This window comes from Oryx dammah, unplaced genomic scaffold (genome assembly GCF_014754425.2).
Source record: "Oryx dammah isolate SB20612 unplaced genomic scaffold, SCBI_Odam_1.1 HiC_scaffold_27, whole genome shotgun sequence".
NCBI classification, from domain to species: Eukaryota; Metazoa; Chordata; class Mammalia; order Artiodactyla; family Bovidae; genus Oryx; species Oryx dammah.
The window spans coordinates 2566881-2589340 of NW_024070211.1; the positions used below are offsets into that span (position 1 = coordinate 2566881).

The 22460-nt window shown below is 53.2% G+C and overlaps 1 protein-coding gene across 3 annotated transcripts in view; it reads right to left on the minus strand.

The window, feature by feature from the left end:
* The window catches only part of UBR4 (ubiquitin protein ligase E3 component n-recognin 4), a 131626-nt gene that overhangs the window by 9634 nt on the left and 99532 nt on the right, over positions 1 to 22460 (minus strand). For all 3 annotated transcript variants that reach the window (XR_005719112.1, XM_040229415.1, XM_040229416.1), the window contains 17 exons: positions 22020 to 22161; positions 21309 to 21390; positions 20823 to 20996; positions 18491 to 18612; positions 17436 to 17633; positions 16712 to 16792; positions 12800 to 12887; positions 12193 to 12320; positions 11194 to 11301; positions 9432 to 9551; positions 8527 to 8717; positions 7925 to 8098; positions 7212 to 7311; positions 3490 to 3708; positions 2594 to 2707; positions 1622 to 1764; positions 1058 to 1183 (listed from right to left, as the gene is read on the minus strand). Coding sequence is in view for 2 of the 3 variants with exons in the window: in XM_040229415.1 (XP_040085349.1) it covers positions 1058 to 1183; positions 1622 to 1764; positions 2594 to 2707; positions 3490 to 3708; positions 7212 to 7311; positions 7925 to 8098; positions 8527 to 8717; positions 9432 to 9551; positions 11194 to 11301; positions 12193 to 12320; positions 12800 to 12887; positions 16712 to 16792; positions 17436 to 17633; positions 18491 to 18612; positions 20823 to 20996; positions 21309 to 21390; positions 22020 to 22161 (2310 nt within the window). In the remaining variant the exon portion in view is untranslated. The remainder of the gene's footprint in view (positions 1 to 1057; positions 1184 to 1621; positions 1765 to 2593; positions 2708 to 3489; positions 3709 to 7211; positions 7312 to 7924; positions 8099 to 8526; positions 8718 to 9431; positions 9552 to 11193; positions 11302 to 12192; positions 12321 to 12799; positions 12888 to 16711; positions 16793 to 17435; positions 17634 to 18490; positions 18613 to 20822; positions 20997 to 21308; positions 21391 to 22019; positions 22162 to 22460) is intronic.

Sequence of the window (22460 nt, forward strand, 5' to 3'; positions counted from 1 at the left end):
CTGGGAAGGCAGAGCCCCCGCCGGCCGGATAGGTGGGAAGGTTACACGGCGGACAGGGAACGACAGGGAGAGCAGAGGACGGGGCAGGGCTGGGGGACGAGCACGGCACCCTTTCATTTCTGCTCTCACTAAATGAGATGTTCTCCAAGCTCTGATGAGAACACACTGGTCTGGGGACCCACTCCTTGATAGACTAACGTCACAGAACGTACTGTGCCCACAACTGGAAACACATTTCCGAAGAAGAAAAGTAGGGCTTATCCACTCTGCCAAGGTGACCTATCCGTAAGGATCATCTATGCAACCCCCGTGGAAAAAAAAAAGGCTTCTCTGCATCAATGCACGTCACCATCTCCCTGCTCTGCCCGGTCAGCCCTGGGCCGGGGTTTCTGACGCACGGTGAGCAGCTCCATGTGGCCCAGTGTGACCCGCATCATCTTCACTGCCGAGCACCTGGTCCCTGAGCTCAACAACAGGACTCGGGACGCGCACCACTGTCCTAGGCACCCGTAAGGGATGAGGACCTCAAAGAGGGCTCCGCTGCTCCTCTCTGGATTTTAGGACAAGGGCAGCTTTGAAAGGAGACCAATATTCCCCGAGCCGTTAAGCTATTTTCATTATTTAAACCTCAGAGGAACAAAAGTCAACTCTGGGAAATTCTGGCCTCGAGGATCAAGTCAGGGATCCTGTGTCTTGAGTCCTAAGATCAGGAAAGAAGGGCAGGCAGCAGAAAACCAGAGATTCCTCCCGGGGCCCAAGTGCTGAGGATGCAGGCTCCTCCCAGCAGAGTCACCCCTGCTCCAGGCAGCTCCCGTGAGCAAGTGAGGATGGACGTGGGTCTCCGATGACAGGGCTGAGCTGATGGCTGATCTTCCTCCATCTCCTGGGAAACCCCCTCCACCTTTCTTTGGCCACACCACACAGCGTGTGGGATCTCTGTACCCCAACCAGGGACTGAACCTGTGCCCTTGGCAGTGAAAGCACAGACCCTAACCACTGGACCACCAGGGAGGTCCCGACCTCCTCTTTCCCACCATGCCCCATGCTCCACACTCACCTCGCCAGGCAGGTGGCAAAAGCTGACTCGGGGACGTGGGGCCCCCAGACCGGAAGGAGCCCGTTGCACTTGGTGTTGGCGTTCTGCAGGGCGGCGCTTTCCCACTCTTCCCGGCCTCGAGCCAGCCTGGATTGGGAGGAGAGCAGGGACAAGTGACTATTGGCTCTGGCGAGGAGCAGCCACTGGTGACCACGAGATGTTGAATGCCGGCCCCACAGCCTCCTGTAGGCAAGCCTGCTCTCACCAGCCCTGGGCCAAAAGTCAAGTGCATCTTCCCAGGAATGCTTCTGGGGCCTATATGGCTAAAGGCAGGACACCCTACTTCCCAAAGCCTAAGGAACAGAATTAAAACTTCAGGGCTGGCAGCCCCAACCCCACCCAGGCCGGGGCCTCCCGCAAGCTGCCTGCTCCCCTGAAGGGCCCCAGGTCTGGGAAGAAGTGCACACTGGGGAGGCCTGTGGGAGCTGTCCAGCAGGAAGCAGGCCCACCTGAAGGCCCCCAGGTCTGGGAAGAAGTGCACACTGGGGAGGCCTGTGGGAGCTGCCCCGCAGGAAGCAGGCCCACCTGACGGCCGCCAGGTGGCAGTCGTAATGCACAATGTTGAAGTGGGACACGGTGCTGTAGCCCTGCTGCTTCCGGGGCTTGTTCTCCATCTCTTCCAAGGCGACCCGCTTGGTGAAGGTGTAAATGCCCAGGACCTTAGTGGGCTGCAAAGACAAGGGAAGAGGAGGAGAGGTGAGGAGGAGTTCCAAGGCAGGCTTTGGAAGGAGGGGAAGCAGAGCAGAGGGAACCCTGGGGCCGTATTCCTACGAGGGGCTGTGCTCACGAGTATGGGACAGTCAGCCCTGCAGCCACTTGGTCAGCACTCGGCGGGGCACAGCCCCGGTGAGATGAGGACTGTGGGGAGCGACCAAAATAAGGTGGGTGCTGTGAGGACAGAGGGGCAGAAACGCAAGACTGAGCGTCCTTTCCTTTTTGCTGCCTTCACCTGCCTTCTCGGTAAGTCGCTTGTTTTTCAAAACTGACCAGAAAGCCCTATGGAGCCTGTGTCACCCCAGGACTCACAGGCCTAGAGCCCCGGCCGCCTGCCAGTCAGCAGGCTGGGGAGCAAGGAAGTCAACTCGAGCTGGAGAGGAAAAGGGCACCCCCGAGGCCTCAGGGCAGCAAACTGGCCACCTGCTGCTCTGCTCCCAGGCGGTAAAGCCAGTCTGGTGGTGCCGAGAAAGTTGAGGTCCTGACCTTCTTGCCAGGTTACCTGAACAGGGGCAGCATGGTGTCTTTTAACAGCCCCAGCTCTGAACTGGCCTAGAACTCTGCCTCTGCTACGGGTACTGTTTTCTCATCCACAGATGAGGGCTCTTCATTACACGTTTAAAGATAAAAGTTACTCAGCTGACATAAAGGCTCTGGGCACAGGGCCTGACTCAATGAGCGGCAGTTGGTGCTGCTGCAGCCTGTTCAGATCAGTCTGCCTGCTGCCTCTGAAGAGGACGGCTGGTCCTCGGACGTGAGCCCCGGCGGGGCCCAGCAGCGCACCTGGAACTTGTAGCCCTCCCTGCAGATGCAGCACGTGAGGCCCGGCTCCTCGATCAGCTCCTCCATCTGCTTCAGCAGTGCCGTCTTCGTCACCACCTGGCCCTTCTCGTTGGTCTGCAAGGGGGGCCCAGGGGACGGGTCAGACAGGGCTGCCGCCCACCCTCCCCACGGGCCCAGGACACGCGGGAGCACGATGACCCTCCACATATGGGGAAAGGACGGCTGCGCTGAAAGGAAACCTCTTCGGGTGGCTTCTAATGAGGGTGCAGACCCAGATCCGCCTGCTCTTCTCTCCCTACAGGAACCACGGAAGCAGAGGAAACCATCCGGCTGGCACCCTGGCCAGTGGCCGCCTGCCACCAGAAAGGCCCCCTCTTTGTGCCAGCAAGACCAGGCCTCGACTGCTAAGGGCTGCAGTGCATGATTCATTTACTGTTCCCATGAGAGTTTTAAATCTGCTGACAGAGTTCGCCGGCTGGAGACGGCCTCACAGGGTTGCGGCCTCCTCCAAGGGGGCGAGTGAGGAGAGCCCAGAGCCCCTGTGTCACACAGACCTGGGTTCAAACGCCCACCAGCCACGTATCAGCTATGTGCCCTGGCCTGCTCACTGCACCTCTCAGCCCCAACTAGTTCATCTGAAAAATGGGTATAATGTCAACCTCACAGACCCACACAGGGGGCTCACAACCACCCCTTACAACGGCCACCCCCATCTCTAACGTCGCTGTGAATCTGAGCCATCTGGCCTCTGCAGCGCAGTGAGAGCCACGTCTCTAAGCGAAGCGTCCGGCACGGCGCCTTGCCCCCCACCGCCCAACCCCTAGCCGCATCTTCAGCACGCCCCACCCCGGCTCCTAGAGCCCCCCGTCAACAGGCGGGGCCCCGGCGGGCGGTACCGTCATGCCCAGCGTGCCCAGCGCCTTCTGCCGCATGGCCATGGCCAGGCGCTTCTTCTCGGCCCGGGTCTCCCTGCGGGCCGCGTCGATCTTCCTGTTCACGTCCGGGTGCTCCCGCAGCGCCTCCAGCAGGTTCTCGGCCAGGGTCCCGATGCCCTCGTCGCTGGACACCTGCTCCAGTTTGTGCAGGCTTGTGATGGAGTCGGTTCCAATCAGAACCTGCCAAGACAGGACCAGAGAGCTGACGGCCAAGTACACAGGCAAGTGTTCTTCTCAGGAGCCTCAAGGTCGGAGAAAAACAAGCACGATGGGCACAGTCTCACGTCGTTTGTTTGGTTTTGATTGGATCCTTTGATCTTACGCTTCGAGAGATTTGGACATGGAGGTTAGACTCTGCCACCGACCCGAGTAGTCACCACGCTCTGCAGTCCTCAATACCCCCTACAAAATGGGGGCAGGCCAGGGTCGCTGTGATGACTAAATCAGGTAAAGCACCCAACACAGGGAACGTGAACGGGGCTCAGGTCAGACGCTCCAGAGAAGCGGCATCTGACAAGGCCTCAGTGGTGAACTCAGCAACCGCACCAAGGAGGGCTGGCCCCGCCGCTGACGGGGGCTGGGCTGCACGCTGCATCCGGGCCCCCAGGCCCACCAAACCCAGGAGCACAGGTGTTTTCTCAACTGGAGTATTCCAGAAGCACAAGCACACGTGAGAGTAGGAAAGAGAAAGAGCCTAGAAACAAATGCAAACCGGAAGACCCCGTGCTTAACAACGCTGGCAGCTGCTACGCGGCAGCAGCACACTTCCCACAGGGGTGTAAGCACATCGCCCCGCCAAGGGCAGACGGGTCTGGTCTGCTCGCTGTGAGGCCCTGCCACTCCCCGAGTCACCAATCACTCCAGAGCCGACACTCACTCGAAATCTAAGTCAATCTGTGACGTGAAAGTTCAGCAATGAACCCGAGTCATTAGCTCACCAATCGAGCTTCACAGCAGGTACGTACGCGTCCACTTTGTTCTTCAGCACAACTACACGTTAGCTCACATCTCAACAACTCTGAACGCTGAACTCGTAGCTGAACAGCCTACTGAAAGGTACATGCGGGGTGTTTACTGTGCAAGTGTGCGTGCACACCCATGCACGTGATGCCCCTGCCCGCCCGAAGCTTAAACTCTGGTCAGGAGGGCAGACCACACACTAATAATCGAGTATCACGGACTCCCCTCCCTTCACTCACTTCCAAACCCCCGAGTTCTTGTCAATTTCAATGGCACCACCACCCCCGCTGCCCAGTCCAGACACTAAGCAGAGTTCCTGGTTCACCCAGCTGCTTCACTGCCCAGGTGCAGTCAATCTCCAAACCCCATTTACTCTGCCCCCGAGATCTCCGTGGAACCCATTCACTGTTCACCTCACTAACCAGAGTTCAGCCACCAGGGGCTCTCACCCAGACTCTGACGCCCCCACGTCACCGCCCTGCAATTCGTCCTCCAGGGAACAGCCAGGGGCACCACCCTTGGGAGACACCACACACTGCTCTCCTTGGGGAACATGATGTGGACCCACGCTGATGTCTCCAGCGCCAACTCTTGCCAGGCCTCCCCCGACTGGAACTGCTCTCAGTTCCTGGAACGTTTCTAGCTCTCTTGCCTCTGAGCCTCTGCAGGCATCATATTCTCCTCTTAGAAATCCCCTTTCCTTTGACCCCTTCCCCACTGCATATTTACCCCTGATACCAGTATTTGCTCTGATACCTATGTCCTGGGCTCTATCTTCCACCAGAGAGCAAGCTCTGGAGGACTCACACAGGGACTGTTTCATCTGCCAACGTTGCTTCAGCCTAGCACAGCTCAGGTACATGACAGGCACCACACACACTCGTGGTGGAAGAAGAGTGAGTGGTCAAGAGTAGGAATGCCAAGCATCTACCTAGATGAAGCCTTATTTTAAAAAAGAATCCAATTAGTAACTAAGAAGAAGCCTGAACCCACTGACCAGAGTTCTCAAGTCCACGTGTTGCCACTGGTCAAATTACAGTTCTGTCCCTTGATTTATCCGCATTCAAAATAACGGTGCTACAAAGACGCGGGGAAAATGGTGGACACGATTATGCGGGAAGAGTCATCCATAAAGATGCACTGACTGTGACTATTGCTACTGAACTGAAGAAAAGCTGAAACCAAGAGCTATCTGAGCGAAGCATATGGAAGATCTTTATTGTGGCCAATTAACCACATTTTTAGAATGAGTTTTCAGAAAACATCACTAAATGAGAATGTGGAAACAACACAACAAAAAGGCAGCCCTGAGGACTCTCAAAACCCAACATCAAAAAACAGACACTACTACTAGAAGTGGGGCAAAAATACGGCAATGCTGGTCCTGAAGAGGGATGAAGGCCTGGAAAGATGTGCAGTGAGTGTCATCAGCCGTCAGAGAAACAGATTAAATCATGAGACGCCGCCCTCCGTCTGTCGGCATGGCTGGAACAAAGAACAGTGCAGCCCCAGACACCGGCAAGGATCGACAGAGCAGGGCCACAGAGACCCTGCCGAGGGGAGGGCAGAGCAGCGCAGTCCCTCCAGACAACAGTCTGGCAGCTACCTGTAGAACAAAGTAATGCAACCGCTACACAAGCTGATGCAGCTGCAGTCCTGGGCACTTAACCCAGAGAAATGAACACTTACTCACACGAAAGCCTACACATGAAGCCAGCCCGCTTTATTCACAATCTCCTCAAAACGGCAACGACCCTTTAGTTGGTGACGGGTAAACAGGCCACGGGGAGTCCGCACCAGGACTACTCGGTAACGAGAAGCAACAGACCCCTGGCACACACGGCAGTCAGGATGAACGCCAGACAGCTGTGCTGAGTGAGAAAGGCCAAAGTCACACGCTGCTTAATTCCACTTTGTACTCAGCATTCTAGATAGGACAGATCTAGGGAGATGGAGGCCAGGTCAGCGGCTGCCCAGAGAGGCGGATGCGGCTGAGAAGGACCACGGGAGGGAGCTCTGTGGTGACAGAGCGGTCCTGAAGCTTGACGGCGTGGATGCCGACGCCCGGGCTATGATGATTTACTACAGTTTTGCAAGATGCAGTATTGAGAGAAGCTAAGTAAAGACGGCACATGACGTCTCTGTAATATTTCTCAACAACTGCACCTGAATCTAGTTACTGCAAAATAATAGGTTAATTAAAACAAAGTAATCCAGACTGGCCACCCGTCTGGGTCAATTATTATTTGTGAGAGTAACAGGTATCTCAACCCAGTGACTATCAGGAATGAGCAACACGGCGCACAGGGTGGGCCTCCCTGCGAACCGAGTTTCCGGCTGCCAGCACAGAGCAGAAGCTGGCGGTGATGGTGTTACAAACGTCCCGGGGACTGTGGCCAGAAGTCAGCTTTCACCCCCCTGGCCAGCCACACCCTCACACACACTGCTCAGCTGCGCCAGGAGGTAACGAAGCCCCACATGAGAATGAGCTGAATGAGGAGAGCACAAATGTAACTTAATCCTCTGCACACAGAGAGATGGGCCAGGTGACTTCTGAGAGTCCGCCTACTCTGGGACTCTCATACATTAGGGCAGTTCCCAGCTCAAGGCTAATCGAGACGGTCACCTTCACTCAGCCGTGGGAGATGAGCAGAGAGGGTGTGGTTCCCTCACACGGCGTGTCCTGCTCCAGAATAAGGCCCCCATGCATGCTGGCCACTCACCTGGGTGGCAGGGTGCTGGATGGCCAGCCCCCGAAGAAGCCTCAAGATGAACGGTAGGGCTGGGCGAGACAAAAACTTTTTCCAGACGTCAGCATCCAGACTGCAAAGCAAAGAGGCTTATGAGCAGGCCAGAGAGGCAAAGGCCACCCAGAAACCGGTCGGTGATTCTGGCTTGTTTAGACATGACCACACCTTTAAGCATACCATCAGGAGTCACAGCGGACCACTCAGCCCAGCTGAGAACCAGGGAGAAGTAAGTACCTGAGGGGCTTCCCTGACGGGCCAGCGGCTAAGACACTGAGCTCCCCGAGCAGGGGGCCCAGGAGTCACAGCAGACCATCCAGCCTAGCTGAGAACCGGGAGAAGTAAGCGCCTGAGGGACTTCCCTGACGGGCCAGCGGCTAAGGCGCTGAGCTCCCCAAGCAGGGGCCCGGGTTCAACTCCTGGTCAGGGAGCTAGATCCCACATGCAGCAACTAAAGATCTTGCACACTGCAGCTAATACTCAGCACAGCCAAATAAAGAGTCTTTACAAAAGAAATGAGTACTTGAAATACAAGCCAACAAACTGCCATCCTTTCCCACAGCCCCAAGGGCTGCATGGCCGCCTTGACAGTTTCCAGAAGGGGAGGGCGACCCCGAGGAAGGCTGAGGGAGGCCCAGACGATGGAGGAGAGAAGGAAGTAGGAGAGGGAAGGCGGGCGCGATGCTTACTTCTTGGCGCTGGGGATGTGCTTCTTCATGTAGTCCAGGGCACTCTGGGTGATTCCCTTCTGCAGAATCAGATCCTTCAGCTGATGCCCATTGCTGTTGTTCTTGATGCCAGCTGCAATTTTACAGAAGCAGTCCAGGAAGACCTTATCATCGCCACTGTGATCTTCATCATACCTGGAGGAAAAAGCAAAGACCCTCAGAGTGCGAAGGAGCAACAAAAGCCGATCATGTCATTCTCCCGGCTCACAAGCCTCAAAGCCCTACAGCACCAACTGCTGAGCCTAACAGAAGACCTCCCCACCTGCCTCCTGCCATGCTCCCTCTTCCCTGCCACGCTCCCCAAATTCCCAACCTTCTCTCCCTTTCTCTGCTTTTGCACACCTGAGTCCCTCCACCCAGCTCGCCTTCTCTGCCTCACCAGCTGCTGCTTTAACACAAAATATTTTCCCTTTCTGCCTCCCCAGTTAGGCCAATCCCCTAGAAGGCCAGGCTGGTACACAAAAGTCCGCCAAAAACTCAGGCGATTCTCCCTTAGCCTCCCAGAGCCGGCTCAGGGCTTTCCCGGCGACTCCCAGCGAGCTGTCTGGGCCTGGGCCGCGTACTTGTCGAAGCTGCAGCAGGGCGCGAACCGCTGCACCAGGGTCTGCATTTTCTCTGCCTCCCCGAAGGAGAGGTACGGGATGATGCGGAGCAGGCCCTGGAGCACGCTGGGGTTGGAGCGGACGAAGGTGCTGTTGATCTGGTCCAAGAGCATCACGAGCTGGTCTTTGTCGCCTGTCAGGAGGAGGTTGCCCTACAAGAAGCAAGGATGGAAGGCCTGTTGACACGGCCGGGACTCTGGCTGCAGCCGACAGCTGGCCCTGAAAGGCTCTCCACTTCCATCAGAGGCCCCAGGAGTAGCCTCAGAAGAGCAGTGTCTCAGCACTTCCTGGGCAATCATCAACAGTGTGAGCTCCACCTCAAAAATTAGTTTCTAAGTTTTGGCGCTGGTTCTATCATTAGTGGTCAAATATACCCATACAGGTGGTCAAAATACACCAACACAGGCTTTCCCTTCCCCAAGACAATGTAGGCTCCCTGGTATTCATTTGGTCCTCTCTCTAGCCAAAACATCAGTACCCATAAGACCACAGGAATACACAGGTGCACCAAGTGGAGAGAAACTGAACTGGGAGTTGGAGACCTGAGTTCTAGGCGTCTAACTATACAGTATGATACCAACTGTATGATACCAAACGGCTCGCTTCATTTCTCTAGGCCTGGAGCATCCTCAACTGTGAAATGAGGCGCTGCACTAAGGCCCCAGTCTATCAGCTGGACCAGCCGCTTTGTTTCCTCTGAATCCGTGGATTTCAGGCTTCGATGCAATGACGTCACCATCAGGAATGGTTGCCATTCCTACCAGCTGCGAAGGTTCAATTGTTCCTGGCTGACACAGCTAGACCCAAGTAAGCCAGTGGCTGGCAACGAGACGGTGCCTGTGGATGGACAGACCGGCCCCACCCACCTTGTCCTCACTCAGGGGCTCGGCGTTGGACTCATCCAGGATGATCTCCATGATGCTCAGCACCTGCTCGGCCACTGCGGCGCCGCCACTGTCCTTGCTCTCCTGCTCCGCCACCAGCGCCTGCGGGAGGGGGCCAGTCACATGCAGGCGGCGGCTGCGGCCACGCCCCGCTAACGGGGCCCCTTCTCCAGGGCGCTCTTCATGGCCTTGTGTTCCCGACAATCTGTGCACACACCACGCACGCATGTGTGTGCATGTGTGAGTGTGTGCATGGGCATGCGTGGGGAGACAGACACAGTGTGTGTTTTTGAGGATAGTGGAAACAACATTTTGGTTTCTTTCTTGTCGCCCCGAGTGTGTGTGCGCGCGCGTGCGTGTGTGTGTCGCTGCATGTGTGTGGGGGTGTGTGTGTGTCTGTGTGTGTTGCTATGTGTGTGTGCGCTGTCTTTCTGGTCACCCCAAGTGTGTGTGTGTGTGTGTGTGCGTGCATGTGTAAATGTGTGTGTCACTGTGTATGTGGGGGGGGGGTGGTTTCTTTCTGGTCGCCCCAAGTGTGTGTGTGTGTGCGCACGCGCATGTGCATCGCTGCATGTGTGTGGGGTGTGTGTGTGTGTGGTTTCTTTCTGGTTGCCCCGAGTGTGTGTGTGTGCACGCACGTGTGCGTTGCTGCATGTGTGTGGGGGGTGTGTGTGGTTTCTGGTTGCCCCGTGTGTGTGTGTGTGTGCACGCACGAGTGCATCACTGCATGTGTGTGGGGGTGTGTGTGTGGTTTCTTTCTGGTTGCCCTGAGTGCGTGTGTGTGTGCGCGTGCGCGTCGCTGCATGTGTGTGTGTGGGGTGTGTGTGGTTTCTTTCTGGTTGCCCCGTGTGTGTGTGTGCGTGCACGCACGCGCGTGTGCGTCGCTGCATGTGTGGGGGTGGCGTGTGTGTGGTTTCTTTCTGGTTGCCCCGAGTGTGTGTGCGCACACGTGTGTGCGTCGCTGCATGTGTGTGGGGTGTGTGTGTGTGGTTTCCTTCTGGTAGCCCCGAGTGTGTGTGTGTGTACGTGTGTGTGTGTGCGCGCACGCATGTGCGTCGCTGCATGTGTGTGTGGGGTGTGTGTGTGGTTTCCTTCTGGTCGCTCCGAGTGTGTATGTGTGTGTGTGCGCGCACACGCGTGTGCGTCGCTGCATGTGTGTGTGGGGTGTGTGTGTGGTTTCTTTCTGGTTGCCCCATGTGTGTGTGCGCACACGTGTGTGCGTCGCTGCATGTGTGTGGGGGGTGTGTGTGTGGTTTCCTTTTGGTCACCCCGAGTGTGTGCGTGTGTGTGTGCGTGCATGTCTGAAATGTGTGCATCGCTGCATGTGTGTGGGGGGTGTGTGTGTGGTTTCCTTCTGGTCGCCCCGAGTGTGTGTGTGTGTGTGTGTGTGTGTGAATGTGTGTACTGCTACATGTGTGTGGGGGGTGTGTGTGTGGTTTCCTTCTGGTCGCCCCGAGGTGAATGGCACCAATTCCCCACTGGGGTGCAGTCAGGACTACTGCAGGGACTGCCTTCCTCCTGCTTCTGAGCTCAGGAAAGAAGCAAGAATGCTCTGTGTGCTGTGGCGGCAGCAGGGGTGAGCCAGCAGGGGGCTAAGGGGCAGCTTGCGTAATTCAAGCCTCTGTGCCCATCGGTCAGACAGATGGGAGGTTTGCAAAGGTCACCAATCCATATCATCTGGGGCAGGGTGGGATGTCTTCCCCTACCCCTGCTCATCCCTCAGCTTCTGCAGCCCGCACTCTACCAGGTTGAGAGTCCCCAGCATGACGTTCAAGGTGTTCATCTCCAGCTTGACCAGCTGCTGCCGGTTGACTTTCACCTTCACGCAGTAACTGAACAACTTCAGCAGCACCTGGCAAGAGAAGCCAGTCGGAACCCATGAGAGCACCCGACGACGAAGGGGTGGGGACAAGCGGGAAACAGATGCCCTAAGAAGGGCAGAGGGGCCGTGCCACCACCAGCAGACACTCCTGAAATACACAGGAGGGTGAGGTTTCTTGAGGGAGACACGACACGGCGGCTGGGGTCGCCTATCAGGTTGGCACTTAAATGGCAGAGTTCTCCAGCAGTAGCTCCCGTGGGCTGGGTCTGTCTCTGCCCCTCTCAGGGCAGTGACACCAATTCCTAGTGGAACAGGCGATGCTCGGTCGCCTTGGGTGAAACTCCAGTACTAACTCAGACCCTGAACTGACAGTAAACAGAAAGGTCCTAAAGCTCGTGACCCACGGGAGCGCTGAACCATGTATCTCATCTAAGGCATGGGTATAAGAATTAATATATGTTCTCATGTCCCCTGGAGGTGGAAAATAATAGTGCAATATGCATGGTGCCTTTAGAATCGTCTACTTCTCACTTACGAGATAGCTGGATGAATGACCAAACAAAATCCTACCAAAAACTTAGTTACTTACAAAATCCACTTAAATAATGATAACGTTAAGAATGACTGACACAAATGCAATTTTGGGTGGACAGACAATTAGACGTTGGTGTCCACAGGTGACTGGAGAAGCAAGCAGAAGGCTTGCTCTCACACTGGTGTTCCGGCGGAGTGGTCAGGAAGAGAGCACTGCGGGAGGGACCCTGAGGTGTGGAGGGCCAGGGCAACGGCCAGGTTGGTCCCTGGCATGCACTGGTCCATGGCACCATGCTGCCCCCTAGGGTTAAATGGCAGCGGCCAGCCTGTCCACGAGGGGCCCTCCAGAAGAGGAGGGCTGGTCCTGTCTTACTGCCTCCGACTCACCGTTAGAAGATGGCGTCCCTGCTTGAAATCTTTGATCCCTGCCAGTCTGTTAAGCATGCACTCCAGGCCCCCACACTGGGCCATCACACCAGCCATCTTGTACACTTCTTCTTCATCCTCTTCTTCATCTGAGAGAGAAGGGAAGCCAAGCAAAAACGGAGGTGAAGCCCGGAATAAAGCACAGCCCTCGTGCAGGCTGACAGCTCTTCTCTTTTCCAATAAAGGGGGTTAGTATTCGGTATTAAACTACACTGTCTTGCTCCTGATGGCTCTTTTTTAAATTTCAAGTTAATTAAAATTGCTTATTCAAATATGTGAAAATATAAGCACTACAACCACCTTAAAAAAAAGCCCTAAATAAATAAACCTGAGCTTCTCTGGTGCAAATTTCATTTCCTCCCTAAGTTCCCACCCACCCTCAATACCAGAGGAATCCAAACGAGGCTGTAAATGACTGTATTTTTCCTCAGAGAAGAAACGATGCCCCTACTTCTGAAGAGAATTCCTAGAGTACCTGCCCCGAACACCCCTGAAGCCTCAGAAGGTGAACTGCCACTGGTCCCAAACCTCAGACCCGATGTGCAGCGGCATCTGTGGAAGGCTGTACCTGTGGTGGAGTCCAGGGACTCGATAAACTCCTCGGTGGCATCCCCCAGCAGCCCCCGCATCCGATAAACAATCCTCATGGGCTCTCCCTAAGAGGAGGAGGTTGGAGAAAGACTTGCAAACGGGCCCAGAAAATGCAAAGGACCCAACACCTGGTCTGCTTAATTTAACAAACACTTCAGCAGTATAGACTCCTATTCTTCGTGAGGTCTTAACCACAGAATGTAGAATCCCAATGCCTTACAACTCACTTAGGGGAAAGGAAGCTCATTTTATGTAGGGTCTACCATAAGCTCGGAATTGTGTAAAGCACTTTATAAACATTACTTCATTTAGTTTCATTAAATATATATAATAGCTGTTAACAACTGTGATTTATTGTTCTACTCTGTGCTGCCCCAGAAAAACATCTATTTCTGCTTTATTGACTATGCCAAAGCCTTTGACTGTGTGGATCACAATAAACTGGAAAATTCTTCAAGAGATGGGAATACCAGACCACCTGACCTGCCTCTTGAGAAACCTATATGCAGGTCAGGAAGCAACAGGTCAGGGCAAACAGTGGAAACCGTGTCAGACTTTATTTTTGGGGGCTCCAAAATCACTGCAGATGGTGACTGCAGCCATGAAGTTAAAAGACGCTTACTCCTTGAAAGGAAAGTTATGACCAACTTAGACAGCATGTTGAAAAGTAGAGACATTACTTTGCCAACAAAGGTCTGTCTAGTCAAGGCTATGGTTTTTCCAGTGGTCATGTATGGATGAGAATTGGACTGTGAAGAAAGCTGAGTGCCGAAGAATTGATGCTTTTGAAGTGTGGTGTTGGAGAAGACTCTTGAGAGTCCCTTGGACTGCAAGGAGATCCAACCAGTCCATTCTAAAGGAAATCAGTCCTGGGTGTTGTTTGGAAGGAATGATGCTAAAGCTGAAACTCCAATACTCTGACCACCTGATGCGAAGAATTGACTCCTTGGAAAAGACTCTGAAGCTGGGAGGGATTGGGGACAGGAGGAGAAGGGGACGACAGAGGATGAGATGGCTGGATGGCATCACTGACTCGATGGACGTGAGTCTGAGTGAACTCCGGGAGCTGGTGATGGACAGGGAGGCCTGGCGTGCTGTGGTTCACGGGGTCGCAAAGAGTCAGACACGACTGAGTGACTGAACCGAACTGAACTGAAGCCCTATGCTAAGGCTTCCGAGGTGGCGCTAGTGGTAAAGAACCTGCCTGCCAAAGCAAGAGACTTAAGAGACAGGGTTCAGTCCCTGGGTCAGGAAGGTCCCCGGAGGAGGGCATGGCATATGCCCACTCCAGTATTCTTGCCTGCAGAATCCCACAGACAGGGGAGTCTGGCAGGCTGCAATCCATAGGTTCACGAAGAACTGGACAACTGAAGCAGCTTAGCAAGTAGACACCCACGCAAACCCTACACTAATTAGGCACTTCATATTATCCTTTTACACAAGGTTACACAGCTTGTTCAAAGTCATTCAGCTATAAGCCAGGTACTGATTCCAAGCCTATGTCTCCTTCAGAATAATAAAATCTCTCTAATCAATAGGGACCACTACTCAAAGAATCAGGTCAAGGGAAGTCAATAAGATCAAAAGGCTTTGACTCAAGTCTCAGAGATCAAAACAAGAAAACATAACACATCCATCTTTGCCTATGGAGATCCTGAGACCTTCATATAACCACACAGCAAGGACTGGATTCATCCAAATCTCAAGCTAAAACCTACAACTTGATAGAATGATTGGAATTAAGTCGTGAATTACAAGATTATAGCAACCTTCCTGAACTGAGGGATCATGAGACTTACTATCCTCCAGGTACTGACCAGGCACTCCAGCCTATACACTCTTAGGAATTACCCTCATTTTGGAGGTGAGAAATGGGGGATTGAAGTCACACTCCAGGAAATTAAGGGTGAGCAGGTACCACACTAATCCATGCTGCCTGTCACTAAGCCATGCTCAGCCTCAGGAGAGAAAATCTTGGAGGGAAAGAACTCATCGGGCCAGGCCTCAAAGCATATCTAGCTGTGGAAGCCCAGTGAGAACTAAGAGAGGGAACAGCCACAAACCATGGACAGAAAGAGAGAGAGACATGTGAAACAGGCCCTGGTGAGCAGCTGAAGAGGTGCGCTGTTTATCGGCAAATAAGGGGTAAAGTAAGAAGAGAAACTGATGAAAGCCAGGGTAAGAAGCTGCCCCCAACTCTGGACTACGCCACAAGAAACCCTTGGTGGATGAAGCATTAATATGAGAAACAAATGATCCCCAACTTCCTGCCTCCTGGTTCAAAATGGGAGGCTGCCCATGTGTACTCTTTGGGTCCTATACCACCATTTACAAGGGTGCCCGTAGAAGCTTGGTCTTAATTTTTAGGTGCCTCAGGGACTAACCCTGCACCACTCTGTTTTGAGGCTGAAATGTCAGTGGCAAGATGCAGTGGATGGAGAACTCTTCTGTGTATTTATCTGTGCTATATCTACCCAATGGGCAAGAGACCAACAATACACAATGACCAGGATTCCCAGCACAGTGGGAGAACAGAATAGAGAAAAGTACAAGTATGTAACAAATGGAAGGCCAAAATGTACTGTTCAGTTCAGTCGCTCAGTCGTGTCTGACTCCTTGCGACCCCATGAATCGCAGCACGCCAGGCCTCCCTGTCCATCACCAGCTCCCGGAGTTCACTCAGACTCACGTCCATCAAGTCAATGATGCCATCCAGCCATCTCATCCTCGGTCGTCCCCTTCTCTTCCTGCCCCCAATCCCTCCCAGCCTCAGGGTCTTTTCCAATGAGTCAGCTCTTCGCATCAGGCGGCCAACGGAATTTCAACTTCATCATCAGTCCTTCCAATGAATATTCAGGCCTGATTCCCTTTAGGATGGACTGGTTGGATCTCCTTGCAGTCCAAGGGACTCTCAAGAGTCTTCTCCAACACCACAGTTCAAAAACATCAATTCTTCATAGCTCAGCCTTCTTCACAGTCCAACTCTCACATCCATACATGACCACTGGAAAAACCACAGCTTGACTAGACGGACCTTTGTTGGCAAAGTAATGTCTCTGCTTTTCAATATGCTATCTAGGTTGGTTATAACTCTTCTTCCAAGGAGTAAGCATCTTTTAATTTCATGGCTGCAGTCACCATCTGCAGTGATTTTGGAGCCCCAAAAACGTACTGTTAGTAACTACCAATTTAGCTTTTCAGACTCTACAGAAATATTCGAGACTAACGACAGAAAAGTTCACTGTACTTCACTGGTACTCTAGTTTGCTGTAATTCAATTAGCTGATTCATTTATTAAATATCCCCCTAATAGGAGAAAAGAGAAGAAAGAAAAGGAGAGGAGCGAGATAGGAAATAGAGATGAGACTAAGAAAAGAGGCAGGAGGGGGGATGAGGACCATCTGACTGTTCCGATCGGACAGACAGAACTGAGGGGCCGGAAGGGCCAACGCGCTGTGCTCCCTTCATTTCCCGTTCTCACTCCTTCAAAACAACTGCCTCTCCAGTCTCAATTCCCCAGTTGGTAAAACAGAAACTATGCTCCTCGACGCCACGCTGGAACATGTTCTGAAAGGTGGGCAAGTCCATCGAAAGCTGAGAATCAACCTCGGTGCCCACATGGAAAGGGAACCCAACAGCAGGCGCTCCCCGTCACAGGGCTTCCTCACTCTGCTGGCCGCCCGGCCGCGAAGCCAGGGCTGCTCGCCCCTTCCTGCAGCTCCTCGCCCTTCCCCAGGCAGCGGCCCCATGAGGAAGACAAGGCGACGCCTTTTCCCACGCTAACATGACCAGGAAGTTCAGATCCTTCAGTGCTGCTGCAAGCTGGGCACGTGATCGTTACCATGTCTGGAAGCCAACCCACACCGCAGGCAAGAAAACAAGCACGCACCTCGTTTGTGGTACACCAGACCTTCTTGTAAACCTCAGCCACAGGGAGGTCCAGACTAATGATTTTATTGTTCACTAGAAGCTGAACGGAAAAGAAGATGAGGCTGTTATTCCAAAGAATCGTCATGCAAGCACATTTTAAGATCAAAGTGTGGTTTACCGATTATTGTCTATGCATTACGGACCTACTGACTCTCCCTCTCTAAAAAATGCACGTGTGTGAACATCACGTACAATTTTGTGCACAATTTCAGGGGTTCCAAATAGCCTTAACCCAAACCATGGACTCCCTGGTTTAAAAGCCCTGCTGAGCACCTTCTATCCCAAGTCCATTTCAGCTCAGCACCAAAAGGGGCGGCTTTCTCCATTTCACACAACACGTTTTTCACCATGTATGTGGTAACAGCAGATCCCAGCGTCGTCTGCCAGAAGGTACCAGGTACAGGGCCAGAAACCTGCGCCAGGGCTAATTTGCAAGTATCTGGGGAGCTTGGTTAGCCTGGAATCACTGGAGGCTTCTGCCACAGCAGCAAGAACAACGAAAGCCTATGCCCTGACAAGCTACAGGCATCTGCTCATTACCACACACCAGGCAGCGGGAAGAGCCCTTTACAGGTGAGGCAGGCAGGTGGGAGTCATGCAGCTGCATTTAAAGACACCCAGGGTTGACCAGCCCCTGAGAGAGAGGAAGCCTAACCACGGCAGGGCTGTGCTATGCTCATTACCTCCATCCCGCTGTCATCCTCCAGCAGAGCCACCAAGTCACAGTCCTGGCAGATCTTGTTCTTTATGTCCCGCATGAGGGGCCCGATGCCTGGCTCGTTGCTGCTATAGGGGTTCCCAGGCATTCTGCCCTGTAAGAAGTCTTCCTGCTGGGGATCCTTCTCCAGGGTCACAAAGAACTCAGTGACTTCATTCTCTTCCTGAAGGACAGAGAGAAGGAAGCAGAAGGGATGGCATGAGTACATGCACAGAGACCACTCACATTCAGACCACACTGCCTTGTTCATGGACACTCAGGGAGGCACACCAGACTCATCCAGCCCCTTATACACTTAAAGACTAAAGGACAGGAAGCTCAGAGGTGATTCAAAAACCCCAAATATAATTCAAAGAGCCTTAAAGAGCAGAAATCTTCTCTGAAACTCAAGGGTGGGTTAGGAGAGAGAAAGCCTAACCAAATAAGCAGATGAGGAGTGCCCCACGAAAGCTGGATCACTGACATGAGGGGAGGAGGCTCCCCTCCTGCTCATCCCACGCGACGCTAACCAGCCCGGGGCCAGGTGACTCTGTCACTGGCGGCCCTCTGGTCAAGAAAACGGCCTTCTGTGTATCACGTGATACTCAGGGGTCTCTCACTGTTAACTGATGAGACCGATGCTCTCCACCCTTCCTCAGTAACAGAAGGGGACCTATGCAGTTCAGGCTACAGATACACCTTCATGCGTGCATGCGTGCACAGAATGCGGGCAGGGAAAAAAGGAAGAGAGTGAAAAGGTCCATCTGCCCACTCAGGGCTGCTCCTCTCACAGGATCGTGGACTGACAAACACCAGGAGTTGGGCAACGGGAGGTCAGACCTGGCTCAAAAGAAAAAGACTGATTGTGACTTTCGACCTAGGAAATGGGACAAGGGCGGGCTTTAGGTTTCTTCCCTCATTAGGACTGGGAAAATCATGAGGTTGCCTCTGCTTTACGTGTGGAGCCTCCTAAAACCCTGACTGAACGGGCCACTGCGGGGACGGCGGCCACGGCTGCGCCGAGCCAGGGCTTGTGCTCACGGGGTAGATGATGCTGCAGAGCCTCTCGAAGATGAAGACAGGGGTCCGGGAGTCGTCCAGATTGTAGCGCTTGGCTGTCTCGATGCACACGGCCATGAAGGCCTTGGTTTCCGATTCTGTACCTGCCGGGAGTCAACGCGGCCCAGTCAGTCAGGAAGGAGCTGCACACACAGAAGCTGAGACGAGACTCATCACTGACAGATCCTCTCTGCCTGGTGAGTCTATATATCCTACGTGGCAACATCAATATCTCAACTGGAAACCTGAAGCTGACGGATTCTTGCCCTGAGTCCGCACTCCATCTGAGCCCTTCACACCCAAGGCGGCACAGCGCATCACACTTGGCTGGGCACAGGTCCCCTCCCTCTGGGAATCATAACCCTGCATCCTCTTGCCCAAAATAGGTACTCAAGAATGTGAAACAGTGTTCCTAACTGCACTCCCGTCAAAGCAAAAGGAAGCGATAGTTTTCAGTTTCAAAAAGATTAGGTAGATGGCCCTCCAGAAGCCAAACAGAGAACTTCAAGCCATACATTCTTGCAAACGGTCCAGCTGACAAGGTCACAAACCAGCTCAGCACGGCAGCTAAAAATGGCACCAGAAGGACTTCCATGTCTGGCGATAAAGCAGACTGTGTCCCCTGACCTACTTTTCACTCCTCCACTTAAAAACAATTTAAAATAGTGGGGAAAAAATAAAAAGGCATCAGTGGACTGCTACACTGGCAAAGAAAGCCACAGCTCCAAAATTAGGAAAAACCAGGAACCCAGGGAGGTCAGCAAAGTACTCAGGCTGTTTTTTGCCATGAGCGTTGGTTTCCAAAATCTGCCAGGATCTGAGAGCTGGATACAAAGCCCCAAATCTCCCAAGAGGGAGAATCTGGCAGGAACCACCGCCTACACACACACAGGTCTGGTACCCCCAAGAGCTACATCCTTGGGAGAGGTATGGTGTGCTCAGTTGAGCCTGACGCTCTGTTACCCCGCGGACCATAGCCCCACCAGGCTCCTCTGTCCGCGGGATTTTCCAGGCAAGAACACCCCAACCCAGGGGATCTCTGCGACCTAAGGGTGGAACCCGCACCTCCTGCAATGACAGGCAGAGTCTTTACCACTGTGCCCCCTGGGGAGCCCTCTTTGGTATAAGCATCAATTAAAAATAACTATTCTTTTCCCCCAAGCAAATCAATGAAAGCACACTGTCTTCCCTTAAAATGCAGCACTGAACAGAGGGAAAGAAAAATCTCCTCTGAGCACTCATAACAAGCTGCCCCTCACAGAGGTCTGTGGCTCAAACTACCTAGGAGATCTGAAAACTCTAAGTTCAGAACTTTGTTGAAGGTGGCCCTGGGTTGGCCATGCCCTGAGCTGCTTCACAGAGGCATCTACAAATCGTCTCCGGAAAAACCCATCTTTGACTCAGGTCCCAAAGAGTTTCCACAAAAAACTCTCAAAACACAAGCTCACAGTACCAAAAAAAGAAAAAAACATAAAATGCAAGATTTAAAGCAAAGCACCTAACGCAAGAGCCAGAATAACAACAGGATCAGATTAATAGATATTTCAAGTTTTAGAATTAGCAGATACGGAAATGTTTGTTATGCTGAAAGACTATAAAAGGGACAGAAAATATCTGCAAAAGACTAAACACAATAAAATCTACATAAAATTGCAAGAATTTGATGGGTAGATTAAATAGATAACACAGAGTGAAGAAAAAATAAACTAAACGATATGTTACAGGATGGAAGAAATTATCCGAAACCAACATAAAGATACAATGAGACGAACACTATGAAAGAGGGAGGTGGAGTCCCACGAGGACAAGGAGAGAGAACAGAGCAGAGGAAACCGAGCCACGGTGGCCGGGAATCTTCTAGAACCAACGGAGGACACCAGGCTGAGAACCTGACCTCTCCCTGCCCTGTGAGCTCAATACAGAAAAGTCCAGGACCTTCCTGGTAGCCCAGTGGCTAAGAGTCTGACGGACAGGGCAGGTGTCACGGGTTCAATCCCTGGTCTGGAAGACTCCACATGCCACAGGGCTTGGCCCGTGTGCCTGAGTGCACTAACAAAGAACCAGCACAGCGAAAAACAAGTCAGTAAAAGAATTCTTAAAAAAAAGAGTCCAAATTTACTGAGGCCAGATCTGGAATTTTCCGACTCTAAGCACCAACAGTCTTGAGAAAAATGTCTTCTTCTTTACTCAAACGTGAGGAGGCGTTTGCTGCCTGTGGTCTGGGTCTAAGGAGCCCGGGGGACTCAGGCCATGCGCCTAAGTGGAGCCAGAAGGGACACAGGCCTACGGGCTGTGGGCCGCCGGCGGGGGCTACCTGTGGTCATGTCCTCCAGCATCTCCAGCAGCATGTCCTGCGTCTCGTCAATTAACTTGGTCCTCTGCACCACCAGCTTCCGCAAGCACAGGTATCCATTCAGCACGGTACCCACCAAGCGGCTTTTAAAGTGCCTTTTGATGGATTCCACCTCCACAAAGGAGGAAAGTAGGCCTGTGGGGACAGGAGAAAGTTGCTACATAAGCAAAGAAGGTCCATGTTTTCAAAAGATGACGCGCAACTCAAAAGCAGGGCAACGCTGGCTTTGTGCCTGACATGGAGCAGGTGTTCAGTGACATGAACTGGTCAGCAGACAATGGGTGCTCAAGATGCACCCCGTCCACAAGGGAAAAAACACAGAGCTTAAAAAGCGCAGTGTGGTCAACACGAGAGGGAAGAGGTCAACCTCAGCACCCAAGGAATCAAAGGTCAGTCCCCATACTATCCCCAGGGTGTCCAGTGGAAGGGCCAGGAGGCTCCCTCTACCTGTGAGGCTCTTGAGGGCATAGCCCTGCTGCAGATCGGTGCTCAGGGTGGCTTCCTCCAGGGCCAGCAAGCGGGCTATTTCCTGAACAGGAAGACAAGCACGGTTAGTGTGACGGCGCCACCAGCGACACCACTCAGCTCCCCGACTGGCCCAGGAATGCTCTCTACCCCTGAAGCTCTGCAGAACTCCTTTCTAAGAAGCCAAGGAGAGCTGTAAAGACGTTCAGGGACTGCTTAGAAATGGAGGACAGTTTAAATGTCCCCAACAGACTGCTACATCCTCATGAGGAACACAATGAAGCCACAATAGTACCCCAGGCAGACTTCAGGAATACTCCAGGTTCAGTTTCAGACCACTGTAGTAGAGCGATTGTCGCAATGAAGCGAGTCACACAAATCCATCTCTTCCCATGAATATAGAACTTACGTCCACACTCTATTTTAATTCAGTAAGTGTGCGGTAGCATTATGTCTAGAAAACAATGTATATACACTTTAATTACAAAATAATGCTGTTGGAAAATGGCTTACTTGACACAGGGTTGCCACCACCTTTATTTAAAAAAAGCACAATAAAGCGAGGTATGCCTGCATTTTGAACAAATATTTCTTCCTGGAGTGAAGACCACCACAAAGTTTATATAGAGAAAGAGAACAAGGAGAGCGGGGCTCGGGAAAGGGGCTCCCCTAGGCTGGGCCGGGACGACATACCTTCGTGATGAGGTTGCCCACATAGGGCAGGACTCCTCGGGCTGCCAGGTAGACTTTCCAGTGAGCTGAAGTGATGAGCTTCTGGTAGAGAGCCAGGTACTCGGCAGCACACTCGCCAGCAACGCTCAGCTCGTCCAGGTAACTGCCGTGGAGCCGGGCGATGAGTGAGCCCACCCGCCCCACAGCCCCGACGGCCCCCTGGCTCTGCCCTCTGCGGTCCTCCACTCCCCCTGCCTCGCTGGGGAGGATAAGGGCTGAGAATACCCCAGAGCCCCACTTGGGAAGTCCTCAGGCCTGGGGAAAGCTCCAGAGCACCCAGCAGGGACTGCAGTGCACCCCACTGTACACGTCTGGCCGATAAAGTACCAACACAGGAATGGTGGCTACCAGGGCAGCGAGAGAGTGCTTCGCCTAAAGCGCTCACGAGGCGAGTGGCCGGTA